We start from the raw sequence: 22,237 nt of genomic DNA on the forward strand, positions 1-22,237 counted from the left end.
TAAAAATTGAAAATAAGCTTTGAAAAAAGGGGGGGCTAGAAATAAGTGACTGCTTATTGAAAAAACTGACATGTGGCTTTACTATATTTTTTTCTCTCCTTTTTATTTGCCTACAATTTTTATTTGTAAGAATATTACTAATAATTTTATTTATAAAAATTATTTAAGAAGATTGCTTATTTTTATGCAATCCTCTTAAATCATTAAAGTTTTTTAAGCAATAATGTTCATAAGCAACCGCATCGAAACATGAGCAAGCTTTGAAATAAAGTGGGGACTAGAAATAAGCAGCCAATGCTTATTGAAAAAAATGACATGTGGCTTTCTTTTCTTCTTTTTATTTGCTTCCAATTTTGCCTACAAATTTTATTTGCAAGAAATATTACTAATAATTTCATTTACAAAATGATTTAAGAGGATACAAATAAGCAGTGATTTTACTTTCCATGGGGCCACTTGCTCCATAAATTGCTCCTCAAAAAGTTGAGCAGTTACCCAAAATTAGCTAAGGCAGGGTCCCATGGAGGGGGCTTAAGCTCTATTTTTAAGGAAGAGACGGTTCCATGAATAAATTATTTTTCCCAAATAATAGGAGCCCCTAGCTTTTAGGCATATAATTTTAAGCAGGAGAAAATGGGTGGGGCTAGAAATTGCCCCACCAACTTAGGAATATTTTATTTCACTTGTCAATCATCTGAATTTGATTAAAATACTCCTAAAAAATCTCAGCAACTCCAACTCTATTTTTTAGGAAGTCCCCCTCTATGGGGCAGCCTAAGAGGCTTGCCTAGTTTCTTGTTTTGACCATGTAAGTTTTGAGTTTGAACTTAAGATGACAATGTCAACATCCTTAAATTTAGGAGGTTAAATTTTTAAGCTAAAGTGCAATACAAAATTCATGGGACCGCCAACATTAAAATATTCCTAAAAAATGTTAGCAACCTAGCAAATATAAAATGGGGAGGGCGTTCTCAACTCTCATAAATATCATAAATTACCCAATATTTATTGATATCCAAAATTTCAATCATAAATAGATGGATCTTTTTCAACTGGATGCTAAAAATTATTACAAAACACTGATTTTAATAGGAAAAATATTATCATACAAATAAATAAATAAAAAAAATAATTTATTATTGAAAAGAAAGTATTTTGGCTCCAACTAATGACATAATTGGTTAATGACTTTGGGTTCATCCCATGTAGGTCTCTTGATTGGTTCTCTCTAACCAAATTATTCTAGTGATATCATTAATTATTACGTTGAGAAGCCTAACACTATAATGACACCCCCTAACTTTCTTATCTATATCATTTTAATGAGTAGACATATAATTTAAAAATATATTAAAGACTAAAATCTAAATAAAAAAACTTTTTATTACTATTATTTATTAAATGTAAAATAAATAAAATTACATTTTTAAATATAGATTTAAAATAAACAAATTCAAAATATCATTAATTATCTAATTATCTATTGTTGATATCCATAATTATCTTTAAAAAACCGTTACCGGTAAACATAACCTCACCGTGCTTTTTTTCTCCCGAGCCTCCCGGGGATTGAATCGGAAGGGAGAAAAAAGCGTCTAAAATAAAGAATGCAAAGAGGGACCTTACCGTTAGTAAACAAGAGGTTAACATTAAAAAGAGGACCTACCTAGATTCTAATCTAGGCAAACTGCTCTGCAATCAACTGTTAACTGTCAGTTACTTTGACGGTTTACGCTAAATTACCCATACGGTAAAAATGTACCCTTCATTAACGCGTGACCGTCCAAACCTTAGGCCTTGTCAGATTATGTTTCCAACGCACCGTAAAAAAAACGAAAACCTAAACAATGGTTGGTTAAACAGAATCGTGCGTATCAGCATACGGATAAAATTTAAAACAACCCCCCAAAAATAAAAATTAAAACAAACCATCGAAGCATCCCCATTTTCCTCCATAAATATGGGTCCTCTCCTTATGTTCAGACTCTCCCATTTGTTTCATCTCCACCCGCTTCATGGTGAGATTTTCCATTGCTTACGCAGTTTCTTCTCATTTCTCTGCAGTATTTTCGCTCTCTCTGGATCTTCTGGTTATTTTTTATTCTGAGTAGCATTTGCCCCTTAGGATTTTCTGGTTATTTTGATTTGAGCATTTCTGCTGTGTTATTTTCCATTTTGAGAGTTTATTTTTAGGGTTTCAAGAAGCATACTGGGAGGTGCAGTGTAGGAGAATGGGCGGGAAGAAGGGAAACAAGATCCGGCAGATTGTGAAGCTCCGGCAGTTCGTGAGAAAATGGCGGATCATGGCACTGACTCGCAATACTGGAGTCGGTTGCAGTCTTTCGCCTAGGGTTAGTAACCGATCGCCATTTTTGTATGATTCAGATGAAGAATGCTGCCGCGGCCAAGCGTGCCCTCCGCCGGACGTTCCTGAGGGTTATTTAGCGGTGTATGTCGGGAGGGGACTCGAACCTAGGCGGTTCATTATTCCTACTGGTTATCTCAGTCGTCCCCTGTTTCGAGCCCTTCTGGACAAGGCTGAAGAGGAGTTTGGCTTCGATCATCAGGGCGCGCTTACAATACCTTGCGAGGTGAGTGTTTTTAAGCAAGTTTTGCGGCTTCTGGACAGAAATGATCCGGCCGGTCACAAGAAGTTGAGCTTTGATGATCTTTTGAAGTTTTATTCTGACTGCGGGTCTGAGGCGCATGCTAAAACCCTAAGAGAGCACAGTCCCGCCATGCAGAAAACATTCGGGTGAGTTTAATGGAGGGGAAAGCTCATTTCGTCCGTCCACGAGGCCTCAAGGGTTTGTAACAGGCCAATGGCCGACTGAGACGTTTTGACGAAGTGAAGCAAAAGCATTTTTGAAGGCTTTGTTTTTTTGCCTGTGCCCTGTTTTTTCTGGGGTTTCTGAGCAATGTGCTTACTTGCTCAAGCTTCCATTTGTATGTAATACCGGGTTTGTAGCTCTGTACCTTGGCAAGCATTACCGTACACTTGGTTTTGGTTCTGCTAAACAGAATATATACATACATCTTTTTATTGTCCTTTACTTTGTTTTTTCTGTCTGTTTGTTCTTGGTTTTGATTCCACTGGAATGCGTACGGTTTGGTTATGTGACAAGATTGTAGGAAGAGTGGTTGCTTTTTTTCAGTAAATTTTAAAAGCAAGTCTAAAGCCACTTTTTTCTTTAGGAAAAGCTCCTCAAAGCAATGGTTGTAGGGTAAAGGTGCATGCAATGATAGGATAATTTTATAGTTGGGACGAAAAATATTCTCTTATTATTATTATTAGTGATAATAGTTGCTATGGATTTTATAGCCTGAAAGATTATTTTTGAAATTAATTTTCACCTATGAACAAAAGGCCACTGTTGAACTTTCTTAGAAAGTCCGACAAAACAAGACTAGTGGCATGGAACGGAGGAGGCCCGGAAACCTGCCGGTGATAAATTTGGTGGCTGTATTTGTGATACTTTGCCGTCATAATATACATAAGTGTAATAGTGGATGAGTAGTGACTAAAATTGTCAAGTTGACCGTCAAATTTAACTTCAACTGTCCAGGGCCCCTCCAGCCTGGGCCATGTGGGTGGATCTTTCACTTCAATCATTAATATTACTTAAACTAAATTAATTACAATAAAAATAAAAAGATGACACTGTTCATTAAATTTGACGGTTACCTGGCTGTATGACCTATAGTTTCCTGTATTTTATGTTTTTGTTAAGGAAACAAATAAAATTCCGAGAAACCCTCCAAAATGATCAGCGCATCAATTATGTGTAAATATTAGAAGGGCAATAATAAAAAAAAAAAATCTCACTTAAAAAAGACTTTTCCAAAGCGAATGGGTCCATGCAGTTTTTTATTGCTCTATTTTGTAATATATTTTAATTAAGAAGTTGTCTAATTTAGAATTTTTTTTAATTTTTTCAAAATAGTAGACACCTATAATGGAAAGCGGGCTGAAATCATGGAGCGCTTTTTACTAAAAATTTGGTACAAGTATGTATTCCCTCTCTTTAAGCATCTCTTCTTAGATTTTATCCTTAAAAATTTAGAAATTACAGGTTTTATAAATAATTATTTAAAATAAGTAGGGGATAAAAAAACGTTAGTGCATGAGCTCTTCTGTAAGGCTATGCATGGGCTGAGCATAAGAGTTCCTCTGTTACATTGAATAAGAGAAGATCTCCTATCCCGATTGCATTCTTTAAACATTAGAAAAGAGGCCGACATTTTGCTTCAATGATTAAGGGAATTATTGTCTGCAGAAGTCATATTTAAGCGTCTACTGTGCAATGCAGTAATTACTGTTTATCAATACAAGCATTACTCTTTACCACCTGTTATTTGGAAGTTTTGGGTTTAATTTAAGCATTATTTTTTGTCCATAATTAAGTTTTTATTCACATATGAATATCTCTGCATGCATTTCAGGTTTTTTCATGTTGATGCAAAAATTTACACAATTGAATTCCGAAACGGTTGATTGTGATCTCATGAATTGTGGAAACCTTATGTCTGTTAATATGATGATATCTCATGAATTGTGATAACCTTATGTCTGTTAATATGATGATATCTTTTACATATGAATGTAAATATGATATTTTTTTTTTAGTATACTTTATCTGTATTACTCTAAAAATAGATATGTTAGTTTTCATATATGAATTGAAAGATATCATCTTTCAGCTTGATTATGCTAGTTTTCAATATAGTGTGTTGGGTAGGGTTTTTAGATCCAAATTATTATTGTGGGGCAAATGGGCTGCAAAAGCTGGGAGTGGTGATGTTGAGAGTATAAGAAGGCATCAAAACAGTGTGAGAGCGAAGGATGTTTAAGTGCTGCCTTGAAATCTGAAAGATTCTATGCGTGTCTGTCTATCTATCTACAGGCTGTTAAGCACTTGATTTGTATGGAGGGGGATTACTACGAAATTGTTTTCAACTTGGCAATCCAAAATGTACAGAAACTGTTCACTTTCCAATTGTTTAATTGATTTGGCCAATTCATGGAGGTCATTGTCGATTTGGGCAGGCAGAAAATAGACAAGAGCGGTGATTATAAAGGGCATTGTCAATTCAGTAAAAGCCTGCCCTTCTTCTTCCTAACCAGACGAAAGGCTATAATGTTCTTGAGTGCTTGTTGCACCCATGTGATTTGTACTACGCTCGAACTTGTAATTCAAACTTTTATCAAATTGCTCTTTATTAAATGAAGGATATGAGGTGGAGGACAAGGAAAATTGTCTTAGGACACCAGTTGCCTCAAAAGTCACCCCACAATCCACATCATCAGTCCGTTCAAACATTTTTTTCATCCATTCGTGTGGACATGTGCCATTCGTTTTCTTATCTTAAAGAAATGGTTTCGTCGAGTGGTTTCTTGGTTGGGAGTAACAAGAAAAAGGTTCTGAGGTCGTAATTCAATGAAAAATGGTCGTTGGTATAACAAATTAGATCTAGGTGATGGCTTCTTGATATTAGTTTTTTTGGTTGACTTCTTAAGTTCAAGGTTATATTTGTGGAAAAGAATACGGTATGAGTTTTGAAATTTTTAGGTCGAGAGTGATTCACCTTAATCTAATATGTTCAGGTGGGAAAATGGTGTTGAGATATTGTGGTTGGAATTTTTAGAAAATGATCTGTTTTCATTTGGTCAAGCTTCGGTTGGGATAATAAATAAAGATTGAAGACTACATGGAATCACATATTCCACATATTGTATGGTCCTAAAACTTTGATGTTATCTTGATTTCTTAAGATTTTACTTTTTGCTAGAAGTGGTTGATTGAAAGTGCCTCGATCAAATATGTTTGTGTGGGAAAATGGTGTCAAGAGGTTGTGTTTGGGAACTTGTAAACAAGGATTTACTTCTTGTTTTGTCAAGCCCCTAAGTGGGTTGATTCAACAATGATGAACAAAGATTGAAGACTAAGTTTTTTGGGGACTAACCACTCCAAGGTCTCTATAGTCGATGGTTCTGAACGGTGATGGACTTGTTGGTTGAAACAACTTCCAATAGCTTAATTTATTTATTTTTTTGTATTTTTATGATTTAGATTCTCTTTCAAAATAAACTGCAAAAGAGGGATCAGGGAAACAAGAAAATAACAATGAAACCAATACAATACCAACTTAATGAACTACGCAATCAACACCCTGCAATCAAAATATCATCAATATCATTCAAACTAGCATTCAGTAATGGACCTCCAATAAACATGCAAAGTCATGCAACCTCACAATATTAACTTCAAAGAATTGTATCATAACATCTACTCAAACTCATAAAATTTGCATATAAATCTTTAAAAGATTATCTAATTGGGCCTCAAATCATAAATTTGTGGACCCTTACAAAGAATCAAAATCTCTAATTTATAGAGTTTCTTGTCCTACTTTCTAAGAAATAAACCTATGACTAAAAAACAAGGAGTCGCAGTTGACATGCAAGTCTAGGTCCCGGTATCGATATAGGATAGGTTCTCCTAATCCAAGAACACACCAAAGACCCTAGCAATCACACAACACTCTCATGGGTTAAGGAATATCAGCTTGACAAGTCCCACATCCCTTTCTTCCAAACAAAAGACTATCGGTACAAGGTCTCTTTCATTGACCGGTACAAGGACCCTACGGTCAACAATGGTTTGGTCCCTTTTCCAATGCAACAATGGCTTTTTAAGGTTTGATTTGAAGTCCCCTAGGTTAGGGAGACCTCCTTCAATCATTGAATTCAGGTTCCCTCTACCAGTTTGGGTAACTGCTGCAACAAGGTCTACAAAACCTAGTAGCCCTGCCATACCGGTTTTCTACACTTAACTCTTTATTTCTCCAAAAGACCAAACAACAAATCCCGGATTTGGATACCCTTTTGGGAGTTACAAAACATATCCTAATGGTTCTTACCGGTAGGGGAACACACGAATCCAAACCCTACTTTGGTTAGGAGACCGATATAGCCCAATTAGGCCTATTTTACAAAGGAGTGTGTAGACACAGACCTTAACTCACCAAAACAACTCAAGGAATACTCTTAAGCCATTGCAAATACACCAATTCCTAAGTCTTAGGCCATGATCAGACCTTTAAACCCTGATGTGAGACCTGTTTGTTTACACTTGCCGGTGGCCACATGGAGTTGCCCACCTTAATGCATCAAACCCTCGCCTCCAACTGGTCCTAACTTGCAAAAGGCCTTTAAAATCCTAAAATACATTGGCCATACTTGCATCCCCTCCAAAGCCGTGAACCACCAATGAAGGATCAGCAAGGTAAGGCCATTTCTTTACAAAACCCTAGACAAAACTGTCAAACCTAGAACACTTTCAGAAATTTGCCGATTTCTTCCTTGTCTTGGCGAATTAGGACCTCAGAATTGATGCATCTGAAAGGTGATTGGCCACTCTAACACATCCCACTGGTTTCCTAACTCCAAAATGATCGTACAGTACGGTACACCACGTAGAATAACGAATTTGCTGGAAATTCTCAGAAATATATTACTTCAATGATGCCAAAAGTTTACAAAGTCATTCTCTCCTCCCAATGATGATTGGGGATGACATTTTATATCTTCCTCAATGGTTATCAACCACCTTTTGAACCGAGGTGACCGTTGGAAGGAAGTTGTTATTTGCAACCAAAAGTTGTCATTAAAAGTTGTCAAGTTTGAGCAACTTTTGACATATGTTAAATCCGAGGTGCTTCAACATGTTCTAAACCTTTCTAAGACATCTCCAACACATAAACACCTAGAAAAATACTCAACCAAATACCCCTAGGCCCATATGCCCATGGTGGCTTATCAATTTGCCAAATCCATGTCATTGGGTAACAAGGTGGGGTTTATTACAAACAAATCAAATATCAAATAAACAAGACTACCCTATTACATAGATTGAAAGGTCACATTCTCATGTGTGTCCTTTAGCCTTTATTTCTCTTATTATCTTAGTCATGAGGTGCTCCTGCATCACTTTGCCTTGAACTCCAGTTAACTACTACAAAACTCTGACTGGGTGAGCATTACGAAAACGGTGCTGCACGAGCGAACACTTTGTAATCATGCAAAACTTACTCAATAATTTAAGGTACATGTTGGAGTAGTAGTTGAAGTCCCAGTCACAGTGACATGCAAAATTCTTCAAAAATACCATGCTATCATTAGCAACTGTATGTTCATCTTCTGCTTTTTATAACTCTTGTAGTTGCTAATGAAGCATGCAACTACCTCAGTAGGAGGATCAACAACATGTTTGATTCCGAACTTGAACTTATTCAAAATCTCCTTTGAATTCTTACTTCTATTCTCTAATTTCTCTATTATCTCTGAAGCCTGTTGACACTGAGTTATCAAGTATGTATATCTATCCATTAACTCAACATTAAACTCAACAGAAGTTGTAAAATAACTGCCGCATATGCGTCCCACTAACGGAGTACATTGTCCTCCAAATGTCCAACACCGAGAATACCAAGCCCAAAATGCCTAACAACTTCTCTACAAACTTTTCATATTTCTTTACCGACCCAAGGAGAGGAATACGAGAATCTGTTATTATTTTTGTTTTCCTTTTGAAGCGCTTGGCCAAATCCTCAAATTCAACCATTGTTTAGTTCTTTTTATAATGTTTTGAGTTACTAAATCTATATTTACATCTTCTTGTCCCGACCATCTTATTGGGGAAAGGGGATTCTTATCAATTCCTTGTTCTTTATATATTTGATCTAATAACTCACCATCATCCCTCAATTCTTTAGGGAGATTTGTCTCTATTTCAAAATTCCTTATTTGTGGGATTGAGAGCCTAGAATAATTTTTCTCTCCAACTTCAAAACTGTCCTGGAGGTTGATCCAAAAGTCTTCTAACCTTGGTTTATGCCAATCATAAGCTTTTGGCATCATTTGCTTCAATTTTCCATATGGAGCATAACGTTCCCAAACACAATTAAATTCTTTTAAATGTAAGTCCGATAATTCTTTGCTTGGTCGCTTTAGCTACTTGAATTTTTGAACAAGAGAAATAACCAATTGTTACAGAGAAATCAACCCACGCTTTGTGCTTTGAAGACAATAGTAACTGTAACTTAACCATCTGCCTTACATATTCTACGAGTATCACCTGATCATTACAATATTTGGGCAGCAACATGGGGTTTCTTGTAAAGCCACCAACTCTGATGTATGTGGAATGTCGATTCTAGATGAACCAACATCCCCATTCCCTTATTATTGCCATTGCCTCTGGGCTTATTCTATAACCCTCATCACCTATGAGCTTTATAATAACGGGGAAGAGGAAGACATCATTTATCCTTTTAAAATGTATCTTTGTATTGCTCAGAGGGAGTTGAGTATAATACTCCCACACCTTCTTCTACCCCTCTTCATCGCCGAGTTAGCCCTCTATTTGCAGCCTTTGAAACTTGCTTGCCCGAGCAACTACCCAGATAACATAAGAAGTAAAGAAAAATTTCTTTATTTTATGCACATCAACCAGTTGATTATGTATGTTATCCGATAATTCCTAGGCCTAGTCGTAATATTGTTTTCCAATTAAAATAGTAGTCATAAACTAGAACATCTAGGGGTGAAAATGTTGGCAATCTGGCTTACCGAAGACCTGGCTCAACATGATTATTAGGTCCCGTTGCGGCTCTTTGAAATCGGCCCTTAGAATGTCACTGGCCTTCAACCCTGTCTTCCTCTCCTCCTCGAGCCAATGTTCATTCATGTGTCTCTTGCAGGAAGTAGTATTTTTATCCCATACCTCCACAACTTCCTCCTCAGTAGTCAGGAGCACTTCATCCCTTGAAGGAATACCAAATACAAAACCTAGCATATCTACTGACAAATCTATTACTATCTTGCCTTTATCATCCGTGCACTTTCTGGTGTCTGCATTATAAAACTGTGCAATAGTCATAATAAATTCAGGGGCTTGAATAGATTGTGGAAATATTGTTGCCTCCACTAGCCCAGACCTCTTGATCCTCCTATAAGGAGCATCCCAACCTTGGTTTGTCCAATTGCATTCTGATATCCTCCAGTTCAATATGTCCTACTTTGGTATCGGTCACCCATTTGATCTGGTCTTCCAATTTGGAAGCAAAGTCTGACCTTGGTAGTGGTACTTCATGGTTGTAGGTAGCTTATCCAATTCCTTAGCTTTCTTGCTGGAGGTTGGGTCCATTTTATTGCTCTAATCTGCAAGAAAGAACCAAAAATTAGCCTATCACATAGTCAAAATATCAAATTTTTCACCCACTTCAGGACTCTGGGGTTGTGAGGTGAGAAACCCCTTAAAAAACAATTAACTTCGGAACTCCAGGGTTCTGGGGTTCCGAGGTAAGGATAAGCTAAAACGACCAAGCTCGAAACTTCGAGGTTCCGGGGTTGAAGGCGTGGCTCAAGGGGAACAACTTCGGAACTCCAGGTCTCTGGGGTTCCGAAGTTGTGATAGGAAAAACACAAGACTTCGGGATTCCAGGGACCCGGAATCCCGATCCTAGGGCATGCAAAAATACCAACACGCAAAACGAGAAAAGAAAAAAAAGAAAAAAGAAAAAAAACCAAAGAAAATCTACACTAGAAAACTAGAAAATCTAAACAAGAAAACACGAGAAAGAAGAAATCCACCAACCTGGTGAGACAAAACGCACGAAAGCTCGACAACACAGAGGCACGAAGTTGGGAGGTCAGAGCTGGAAAATTAGAAAGCTTGAATGCACAAATGAATTTTGAAAAGTTCATTTTCCCTATTTATACTCCCTTGATAAGCCGTCCGTACGATTACCTTAAACTCGACCTTAGGAGTATGGGGTTTCGGACTTTCGAGGTGACAAACAACAAAACACGAACACACCTCGAAACTTCGGGGTTCCGGGGTGTGTTTCAACAACAAGCAGGGCACCTCGGGACTCCAAGGTTCTGAGGTGGAAACACAAAACAACTTCAGGATTCTGGGGTCTCGAAATTTTGAAGTTCACAAACAAAAAGGCAACAAAAAATGAAGAACTCAGAGTTCTGGGATTCCAGGATTCTGAGGCTTCAACAAAAAGGAACAAGGCAAGACCTCGAGATTCCGGGGTTTCGGGGTCTAGACCAAAGATAGGAAACAAAGAGGCTACCTCGGGACTCTGGGGTTCCGGGGTAGAACTTGAAATAAAGCAAAGAACACCTCAAGGTTCCGTGGTGTCAAGGCAAAAACTAAGGAAAACAAAACTACAAAAAGCAAAATAGAGGGGACCCACATTTTCAAGACAAGGAAACTAATGGGGTTAGGTATGCAGGGCATAACAGTAATCATATAGTATGGTCCTAGAATGTTGATGCTATCTCAATGTCCAAAGAATTAACTTTTTTATTGAATTGGTTGATTTGCCTTGATCTAATATATTTGTGTGGGAAAATGGTGTTTGAGAGATTGTGCTTGGGAACTTGCTAGACAAGGATTTCTTCTTGTTTGGTCAAGCCCCTAAGTGGGTTGATTCAACAATGATGAACAAAGAATCAAGACTATATGTAACTATATAGTATGCTCCTAGAATGTGTATGCTATACCAATGTCTAAAGATTTCACTTTTTGATAGATACATGCATTAGGTTCTCTCTAAACTATGGGTGATCCAAATGAATTAGGATTGGTGTTTGAATAAAACATCCAAATGTGCAAATTTGAATTAATATACCATCTAATAAGCTTGCAACAACTAGTAAGAGTGGGGAGGTGGGCCTAATTCAAGAAATTTAGATTTTAAAGTTTGGTGTTGAGATTTCCCCTCAAAGGTCAATTTTGCATTCGCAATTTTGAACCAAGGTGGCAAATAGTAGAGCTAGTATGTTAGTCTAGAGTCTTGAAATGTGTGGATGTGGAATAAGGTAAAAATAACATTATTTGTCGACTTCCATTCAAAAATATGGCAACCAACACAATAGTCCATGTATAAAGGATACTTTATTTGTTATGGATCCGTAACTTTTGTGGCTTTAAAATCTATCTCAATTCTTGCTTTGTCTTTGCCAAACTTCCCCATCTCAATTGCAATCAAGGTGCCATACAATTGTTCCCTGGTGGACTTGGACGGATCATAAGTTTCTTCAATGGTTGAAATCTTGTCACTGTAACACTCCGATAAAGTCCTCATAATCTTTTCTATCACATCCTTATCATCCAAGGTGCTGCCAAGATCTCTGATCTCATTCACTGCACTATCAACCTTCTAAAAATAACTTGTTATGTCTTCACCCTCTTCCATCCTTAAGTTCTTCCTAAATAGTCTGCATCTTAGTTAGTTTAAGTCATTTCCTTCATAGATGTTTTTCAATCTTTTTCAGACTTCATAAGCAGTATCTAATGCAACAACCTTCACCAATTCAATTTTAGATAGGGCACTAAAGATAGCATACCTTGCTCATTTATTTTCTTTATAGGCTTCAATCTCATCTGGGGTAGTAGGTCCATTTGTTGACATCACATATTTAGTCTCCACAACTTCCAAGGTTTTTTAACTCAGAAATCAAATATCCTTTCATCTTCACTCAACAAGAACTATAGTCGAGTCCTTCAAAAGTAGGAATAGTCAATTTATGTGCCATTAGATCTCCTCGAGCAGCTAGTCTCACTTTCTATGAACCAAAGATATGATACCAATTGTTGAATATCCCAGACAATTGAGATGGGGGGGGGGTGAATCAGTTGTCAATTAAAATATTTTACTTATGCCACAAAAACAGATCTGGTAAACTAATTCCTGATTACTTAAGCATGAATTGATATAAGCATGAGAGAGCACACACATGAAGCATACACATGAAACAATAGATTTTACGTGGAAAACCCAAGAATGAAAAAACCACAGAGAATGCTAATTTTCAAGTATGAAACACTTGTTAGGGTGACTCCAATTAAGGTGATTTTTACAAAGGGTGGCTCATTGCTAGAATGCTCACTATAGGTGGGCTCACTGCCTGGCTAAAACCACCAGAAAAGGGCTCACTACCCAAAAGAAGAAAGAAAAAGAAAGAATCCACCACTGTAGCACAATTGCCACTAAGCTGCAATGCTAGAAGATACCTTTGGCTCACTACCTCCGGTACCAAACAACATCAGTGCACTACCACACTGCTCAACCACAACTACACACAACCTCACACAAATTTACACCAATAGGAAATAGATCTTCTTTTTCAATTCACTTACATCTATATGTCTTCAACACAATCATCCTTTATTTATACTAATATCTGAAATAGAAGTCTCCCAAGTCGGCCAAAAAATTTACCGGAACACAATTTGAGATAGGTCTACACTAAACATTCTAGCAGTGGAAAGGAATAAGAAGTGGACCACATAATAATGCACTCCATCAACCAAAACAACATGCTATCCATACTCCATAATCACTGGAGCAAAAACAAAATATTCAAGGCCGATTGGACTCAGATTGAACATATTTGCAACCATGACTCCAGAGCACATCATCATGTCTTGAATTAAAATAACAAAGATAAAGATGAAAGCAACATAACTCCGAAATATTATCACTAGAACCAAAAATGTGGAGCACTGCAAACACTATCAAATAACATCATCACTGAATACACTTTCAGAGTACAACTTCCGGAGCACCAAATTATAATAATGACATCCCAAGGCAACATCCAACAACATACCAAAGCTTCATGACTGGGTGATCTCACAATACTAGGTTACACTTTTTGGTACATCCTAATTTTTGTTGAAATCATACATTTTTTAGAAATTATAATGATTTAAGCCTTGACAGGTCTAATTTGAAGTAATTAATTGAAGAGAGTTAGATCAAAGCCTCTTAGATCAAAATCCCTTGATATAACCTCTACTCTTGAATCATATCTGCAATGGAGTCTCCTTCGCACCTATCAAAATGTTGATAAAAAAACCACTTTTACATTAGCTTTTGGGGGGTCAAATGAATTCATTTAATTTTTTTGTTTATTTATGTAGTATAATTTTTAATATATTTATGATTAATTTCTTATGAATGTAGGTTTTTCATCGAACATTAAGGATTGTGTTTCACACATGTGGAAAAATTGAAAAATAGAGAAAAAATCTAAAAAATATATTTTCCCTAAGTATTGATATCTTCATTTCAACACAAAAAGAAGTAAATTCAAACGCATACAAAAAAAGCTATGCATTATGGCATACACCTCTATCCAAATTAAAATTACTCTGACTTAAAAATTAACCAAAAAAAGACATGTAAAAAAATTATGAAAAAATATCCATCCACTAGATGTTGGTGTGACAAGTCTATATTTTAAAAATTAGAATTTCCTTCTTACTATAAAAAATGTTATGCATTACAAAATAAATGTCACTTCTGAAAAAATGTTGATTATTGTAAAAGTTACATAACAATATGGAAAATTCATTTCTAATTATTTAAAAAAATATATATTTAGAATCTATATGAAAAATCCACAAATCAGTGGTTTACTTCATCTTCAAATTATTAATGGTTGAGCTGCTATAAGTGTTAGAAAGTAAAGATCTAGTGCAAAATGTCGATTTCAGTGTCAAGTTTAGCCAAAATGTGTAACCCAGTTTTATGGGATCACTTGACTACAACTGCAACATATCAAAAATGCGGAGCACAAACCAATCACTGAAACAAAGAATCAATATGTTGACATCAACGACAACCATACTAAAACACCATTAAATTCACATTTGCAACATCTTTAAGGTCAACATCCATTGAACTTGTGTTATTTAAAAAGTCTATTAAATCTAACATACTATCATAATAGTCCTCCAACCCACCCAATTTTTTTGAAGAAAAAAGTGGGGTGTTAAAATCACCTCCCGTCATCTAATGACTGTCAATTTTGGTGTTCACTAGTGATGTTATCTTATCCCACAATACCTTCCTAGTAGCTCAACAATTGGGTGCATACACATTAGAGAGGTTCCATTGAGCCTGGGTAGAGAATAGGTTAAAGGTAATATTAATGTTGTTCTTACACTGATCAATCATGTTTCCACTAACAGTTGAAATATTCCACATTTTGGTAGTTATGCCAAAAGCATCTTCAAGAAATCTATAATTGTACTTAGTATTGGGCCATAGTTTATCAATAACTTGAGTAAAGATTGAACTCACTTCTTGGTTTCTTGAAGCATTAGTACATCAATATTATTGTCAAAAATTAGGCATTTCACAATGTATTTCTTGTGAGGTCTAATTAACCCTCTTATACACAAAGATAAAACCTTCATTTTTTGGTTTTTTTCACTTTTAAAACATTATCAAGGGTGCCTTGTTTTCCCATAACAATTCCCTTAGCTGCTGCTCTTTTTCTAGTCTCTATATGCGAGGGTATGCCCTGTTTTGTTTGAGATCCTATATCTGCTTTTTTATTCCCCACTTTTCTTCTACTCCTATTATTAGCCATTGTCCATTTTCTTTCTTGAGTATGAGAGGTTGAGGGTATTGAGTTAATTATGTTTAGCAACACTTCCATCAAACTAATTGCTTTATTGGGGATATGAATCTCCATTTGGAAGTTTTGTGATTCCTTAGTAGAAGCATCAATCCTCATAAAAGGTGGGTTTTATGCTGGATTAGAAATCTCAACATATTTTATAGTGTTTTGATTACCAAACTCATTAGGAGAAGGGGGAGCCTTAGGCTCAACAATAACCATGTTATTTCTAATAGGAGATGGCATAGTGTCGTCTAGGTTTAGATCCATAGAAGACAACACCTTCCTAGTGAGAAAAATAGTAATTTGAGTCTCTTGGGGAGGGTCGACTATGATAGTGGGAAAATATGTATTATCAATATTGACAAATCTATCAATATCATTCTTTTGCTGTGGTGGATCAGGGTTTTTGATCTTACCTTCGTCAACAACAACCCCTTCTAGAGTGTGAGGATTAGTTTCAATAACTTGTTAAGTAACCTCCAGTCGAGGGGGCAGATGGTTATCTCTAGAGAAAGAACAACCTTCAACAACCAAATGACTACTAGAGTCTAGGAGAACCTCCTTACCTTTGTTTTTATAGTTATGTGGTTTAGGGATTCAACATTTTTCTACTAGGTGGCGAAATCTAAAACAATTATGACAAAATAGCTCCACATTTTCATAAATAATGGGTTGCAAAGTATTTTTCCAAACTTGGAGAGCAAAGTGAGACATTGAGGTAGGGGTTTATTCATTTATACACTAACATAGAGTCTAGTGAACACTAGCAGGGATTTTTGTAAGGTAATTTTGTCAATCATGATTAGAGATCCAAATGAATCAACAATACTCTTTAAAGTATTCAAGCTCCAGTACATAAGAGGGGGCTATGGTAATCTAATCCAAGTTGGCGTTGGCTTTTTCAAATCCATCTTTGGTTCAAACCCTGACTTCCATCTACAGAGGGAGAGGCCATTCTTGTGTCCATTGTCAAAGAACCAAGGACCTTTTGATAGGACTTTAATTGTATCCTCCTTATTAGCAAACTTGAAAAGGAACAACCCTTCCAACATAACACTAACCATAACACTATCCTTCAAATTCCACATACCAAAAGCCCATTGTCTAACCAAATCCATATTAGGTTTGAAGGAAAATAACTTACCTACAAGCTTCAAGGAAAGATCCAAGGTAGCTTCGTCCATGAAGACGTCGAACAAAGAAATTTCATCTCCTCCTGTATTTTTCACCAAAGAAGAGGCAGAGCATACAAACACAATACTAGTTTGTCCAATGAATTTATCCACCCACGAGGTGGGGTTGTTGGATTGGTTGAAAGGACTAGAATACCGAGAGGGGGGGGGGGGTGAATCAAAATTCCCATAGATTCTAAATCATTATCACATTTTCTAAACCTTTGCTGATATATCAATTTCATCAATTAAGCTCATCAACGTGAAATAGAAAATGCATAATAAACAAGAAACACAACCACATTTGGAATGTAGCGTCCCTCCCCGATTCATCCTTTATGAGAGGATGTGAAAAATACTTTTAGATTTGTTCATATTCTTGATGCCTCTTGTCTCGTTCTTATATTGATATTCACTTTGACATTAGTGGATTCATTATGATTACTATGTTGATTCAAGCTCTAGTTTGATTATTGAAGTTAGGACTATGTTGAGATTCATGACTATTGCACTAATTAGGACATGTGGTTCATGTTTATATTTTATGATGATATGATGGTATCTTGCCATATGCTAACCTCAGTTCATGTTTATATTGGGTAATGATGATGAAGATGATGCTATGTTTGTCATGATTTCTGTACTACTGCATTAGTGAATGAGATGATGCCATACCACTCGCCTACGAGTATGGTATGACATTGTGACTCTCTTTCACTTGTCTTATTATTTCATGTTATATGCTATATGTCGTTGTATGTACATTAGTGGTTGCAAGTTTGTGTTAGGTCCCAGAGACAACTGAGAGGGGGGGGTGTGTGAATCAGTTGTCAAATAAATTCAAAACAAAAACAACTTAACCAACTTACTACTTAATACCGGTGAACCAGTCTTTTATACCGGTAGACAATTTTATCAGATAATTGCAATACCGGTAAAGATTAATGCATGAAACAAAAAGACAAAGTCATCCACAACACTTAACACCAATATTTGTACGTGGAAACCCTGTAAGAGGAAAAACCACGGTGGGAAACCTTACCCACAATCAGATGATACTACTGTAGATAGTAAGTGTATACAAATGGGGTCTGCACATGCAGAAAGGCCAAGCGCTCAAACATAAAATAGGAGTCACATTGGCTACAATTGGATGGTTAAATCCAATAAGGATGTACAGCTCAAAATAGCATCTTCATATGCTGGATTCAGTACTGGTGTAGTTCTGATATGCTTTCACAAAAACCCTGCTTCACCTTCAAATGATGTCTGTGTGTATAGCTCTGCTTAATCTCACATATACCTTCACACAATTCTTCTTTGCATTCCATACTCGATCTAACAAATAAGATCTTACATTTATATCATAACCTAGGACCAATTTTAGTAGGTCGGCTCTAAGGATATTACAATAAAATCAATTTACAAATAAAATAATGCCCGGTGCAATGATCGATTCAACATGTCGACTTAATGCATTTACAACAATAATAAGTCATCTCCATAGCGTGCCATGCTGATCTGGAAAAGATAAACCTGCCGGTGTATAACCTGGACCTATTTGTCGGTAACAACAAATATGCAAACACGAATATGCTAATAAATGATTTTCCAAGACAAAGTGTCCAAATGATGTTTTCAACATAACCAAGTGTTTTCCATGCCATTCCAAGTGCCCATGATCATTATATCCTGCCGGTGTACCAGATACCGGTGACTGTGCATAAGTCATTTGCTTGCCAGTGAATGTTGCTGATTCTCCAAAGTGCCAGAGTTGATAAGGTTTAGTAGGTGTTGACATCAATGACAAAACCATACCAAAATACCAACTGTTTGCAGATACCAGACATTGACTCCACCTGGTTCCATAGGTTTGAACGTGTCTTTAATCCCAATGACAAGTTGATCGAAGGTGACATGAGATCCTATTCCACACTCTAGGTTTAGCCGATATCTAGTTAGTTTTGGTGTCTTGGCTAGAGTTGCTTTGTTTAGATTCATGTGGTATTTCATGTTATCCTATGTTGGGTTGTCTTGAGGAGTTGTGATTATTAATTAATTAATTGGCTTATATAGTTTATCAATATTAAATTAAATTAATGGATGGCATTGATATTTAGATATGATTGTGTATTTAATTATTGAAGGTTATTATTTATTCATGTTATTTTGTGGATCATAATATTTGGCATTTACAATTATGCATGAAATATTATTTATTTATTTATTATTATATTTTATACGTATGTGGGAGATATTAATGACCTTGATATTAAATTATTATTGGTTGGAGCATTTATAGGTAATTGTATATTTAATTATTTGTTTATCGTTTATTTATTTATTGTTAACTTATCTATTTATTGGTTTTTTTTTGTTATTATTTATTTACTTATCCCTTATTATGATTGACCCTTTTGAAAATTTTGTTTGTGGGATAATATTATTTAATTGTTTATTTATTTATTTATACTAATTTCATGGTTTAAAATTTATTGGGCTTTTGATTTATTTATTTTATTTATTAGTCCTTTCTATTTTAATTATTGGTTAATGAGTTTATTTATTATTTATTATTGTTTATTTTTCCTACCCATTTATTTATTATTTATCTTACCTACCCTCTCTCATTATTGGCTATGAGTTTGGAGATTGTAATAATATTATTTTATATTGTTCTACCTCAATATTTGGCATGGTTGGTATTAAATATTATATTTTGGATTATTTTGATTGGTTGGGGAAGTTGTATAGTTTTTGATTAATTTCTATTTATTGGGAGATTTGAGTTTGTTGTGTGTGTGGTTTGGCTGGAGAATTTTTTAAGAATTATTGACTTGGCTTTTGGAGCTTGGCTTGGATTTGCTTGAGGCTGTGATTTTTGTTGGTGGATTGAAGATTTGGCTTGTCGCTTCTACAACAATTTTGCATTCCATAACTTCTATTTTCCAGGTTGGGGATTTTTAATCCTTCTTATGCAATTCGATTTGAAAAGATTGTATTCTTTGTGTATGTGAAATGATTGTTGGGGGAAAATTTATGGCTAATGTATTTGCTGGGATTTTATTCTTGATTTTGGTTATTGGGAATTTTGGTTTTTGGACTCCCATGACTGTATATTGTCGTGAACGAGTCTATTTCTATGATATTGTATGCTTGGTTTATTGGTTGTATTATTCTTTGGGATTTTTAAAGTTTCCATTCCCTTGAGAATACCTATAGTGTTGTGTTATGAATATATGGAGTTTGGTTTTTATTTTGTATTGATGGGTGGATCTTGACCTTGTGAAAGAGTTTGTAATGCTAGAAGGCTTTGTGCTTAGTTTTGGTATTTTGATTTATAATCCCATCTAAGGTCGTTTTATGCCTTATTCCATCAAGTTGGCTATGGTTATATATTTATTTATCTTTTTGGACAACTGATTATTTTAATTTCCGTTTCTAAGTTTGTTAACTCTATATTTTGTATGCACTATACTGGTGGGGTATATGCACTAAATAATATGTCGTATGAGCTATTGTAATGTTTATATGTGCTAGTATGTTGTATAAATGTGATGCACTAGTTAATTTATGCGCTGAATCTTTTTGTATATGCGTTGCCTCATTGTTTTTCCTTTTTTGAGTCGTTTTTGTTATCTATTGTAATTTTTACCAGTCTAGAGGTTGTTTTCTGGGTCTTTGTGTATTCTTGTGTTGACCCAGGATTGATTTTATTATCAGAGATGGACATTTATGTTAATTATAGATTTGGAAAGATTGATATGCCTTGTTGTTGATTATTGGGCTCATGTTGGATATATGTAATATTGTGGTTATTGGATATTATGTGGTTTTCATTTTACCTATGTATGAGGCTAAATTATTGGCATTTTGATATGCATTTTTCATGATTTATCATTTTGATATAGTGAACGGGTATATGCTCCACGTTGTGGTACCAAAAGGGGGTCTTAAGATGTCACTTTTTTTTTTTTTTTTTGAAATCAGCAAAGTCTGAACTTCAACGATAAATTGAAGATAGTTACACTCCAAATTTGAAGATACAACAAGAACAAGAGTTAGAGTGCTTCGAGTCTACTTTCTAAACTACTAATTTTTTTTGAAAATGGTGGAGATTAAGGGCTTCAAAAAGGGGGGCCACAAAAAGTGGTCCTGTTTTTATGCAAAAAACATAACATAGCGTCTGTTGTGCCCCCCCTAAAATGTTTTTTTTTTTTTTTAATTTTTAAAATCGCTTTAGTGAGAAATTAGCTAACACCTTGTAGTTTATGCCATATTTTTTAGCTAATTTTTTAATGAGTATATGATTTTTTACTAATTTTTGAAGTGGACACATCCTGAAAAATAGAAATTTGAGCATGCTCCCCCCTAAAATCATTGAAAACAAATAAAAAATCAAAACTTTTTTTTAAATTGTGTAGAATGGAGTCTAGTTTCTAAAAATGTAAGTTTTTTCAAAATCTGATGAATGTGTAAAAATCTATACCCAAAATAGTGTATGTTGGTTTATGACAAAAAACGGACAAACTGACAAAAGAAATTATAGATGAAAGACAATGAAATCAAAATTTGAAATAAATTACATTGTTGGATAGCTAAGAGGGAGCTCAAGTTTACCATGGTATTTTTTTAACTTCATTGAAACACGTGCAAACTTGATAGAGAGCACGACCAAAAATATGTCAAAATTTTCAATGTTCTGATAAAAACATGTCTCTAGCCTAAAATGATCGTCCAAACCTTTGGGTTGGATGCCCAAGGCAAATCCAAACCATAGGTTTGGTGTTTCCCAAAGTGGGCCATTTGGCGCATGCCAAATATGGTGCTCGCCCTATTTGGCGTGCGCCAAATGTGATGAATGGATATTCCATTTGGCGGGCGCCAAATGTGGTCCATATTCCACATTTGGCAAGCACCAAATAAGGATGAAGAGGGAGATAGCTCGAGGGATAGGAGAATAAGGGAATTGTGAGAGCTAGAGAGGGGAGGGACAAAGAAGAGTATGTATCTATAAGAATTAAGAGCCCGAGAAGAGGTAAGGGGAGAGAGAGAATATGAGATCTAGTTCATAGAGAGAGAGATGGAAGTATGAGGGAAGGGAGATAATGAAGGGAGAGGTGAGATGGGGGTTTCTATGTACACATTTGGCGCTCTCCTTATTTGGCACGCGCCAAATGTGTACATAGAAACCCCCATCTCACCTCTCCCTTATTTATCTCCCTTCCCTCGTAGTTCCATCTCTCTCTATGAACTAGATCTCATATTCTCTCTCTCCCCTTACCTCTTCTCGGGCTCTTCATTCTTATAGATACATACTCTTCTTTGTCCCTCCCCTCTCTAGCTCTCACAATTCCCTTATTCTCCTATCCATCGAGCTATCTCCCTCTTCATCCTTACACCCATCTAATTCCCTCTCTCACCTCTTTCCCTCACTTTCTTCCTGACTCCCTCCTCTCTCTAGGTCCTAAGGGGTCATAGGACACCATATGACCCCTTAGGACACAATATGACCCCTAACAACACCTAAGGGGTCATATGGTGTCCTAAGGGGTCATAGGACACCATATGG

The 22,237-nt window shown here is 35.8% G+C and overlaps 1 protein-coding gene across 1 annotated transcript; it reads left to right on the plus strand.

Moving 5' to 3' along the window:
* The first annotated feature begins 1,870 nt into the window (after positions 1-1,870).
* Positions 1,871-3,053, plus strand: LOC131037114 (protein SMALL AUXIN UP-REGULATED RNA 51). Its single transcript, XM_057969151.2, has one exon. It carries the CDS (start codon positions 2,232-2,234, stop codon positions 2,757-2,759), a length of 528 nt encoding a protein of 175 aa, XP_057825134.1. The 5' UTR covers positions 1,871-2,231; the 3' UTR covers positions 2,760-3,053.
* Positions 3,054-22,237: the final 19,184 nt, after the last annotated feature.

The sequence above is a fragment of the Cryptomeria japonica genome, chromosome 2 (genome assembly GCF_030272615.1).
Source record: "Cryptomeria japonica chromosome 2, Sugi_1.0, whole genome shotgun sequence".
Lineage (NCBI taxonomy): Eukaryota > Viridiplantae > Streptophyta > Pinopsida > Cupressales > Cupressaceae > Cryptomeria > Cryptomeria japonica.

Bases quoted from the DNA above. Each gene is read 5' to 3' on its own strand.
- LOC131037114 (XM_057969151.2), top strand. From the start codon at position 2,232: ATGGGCGGGAAGAAGGGAAACAAGATCCGGCAGATTGTGAAGCTCCGG.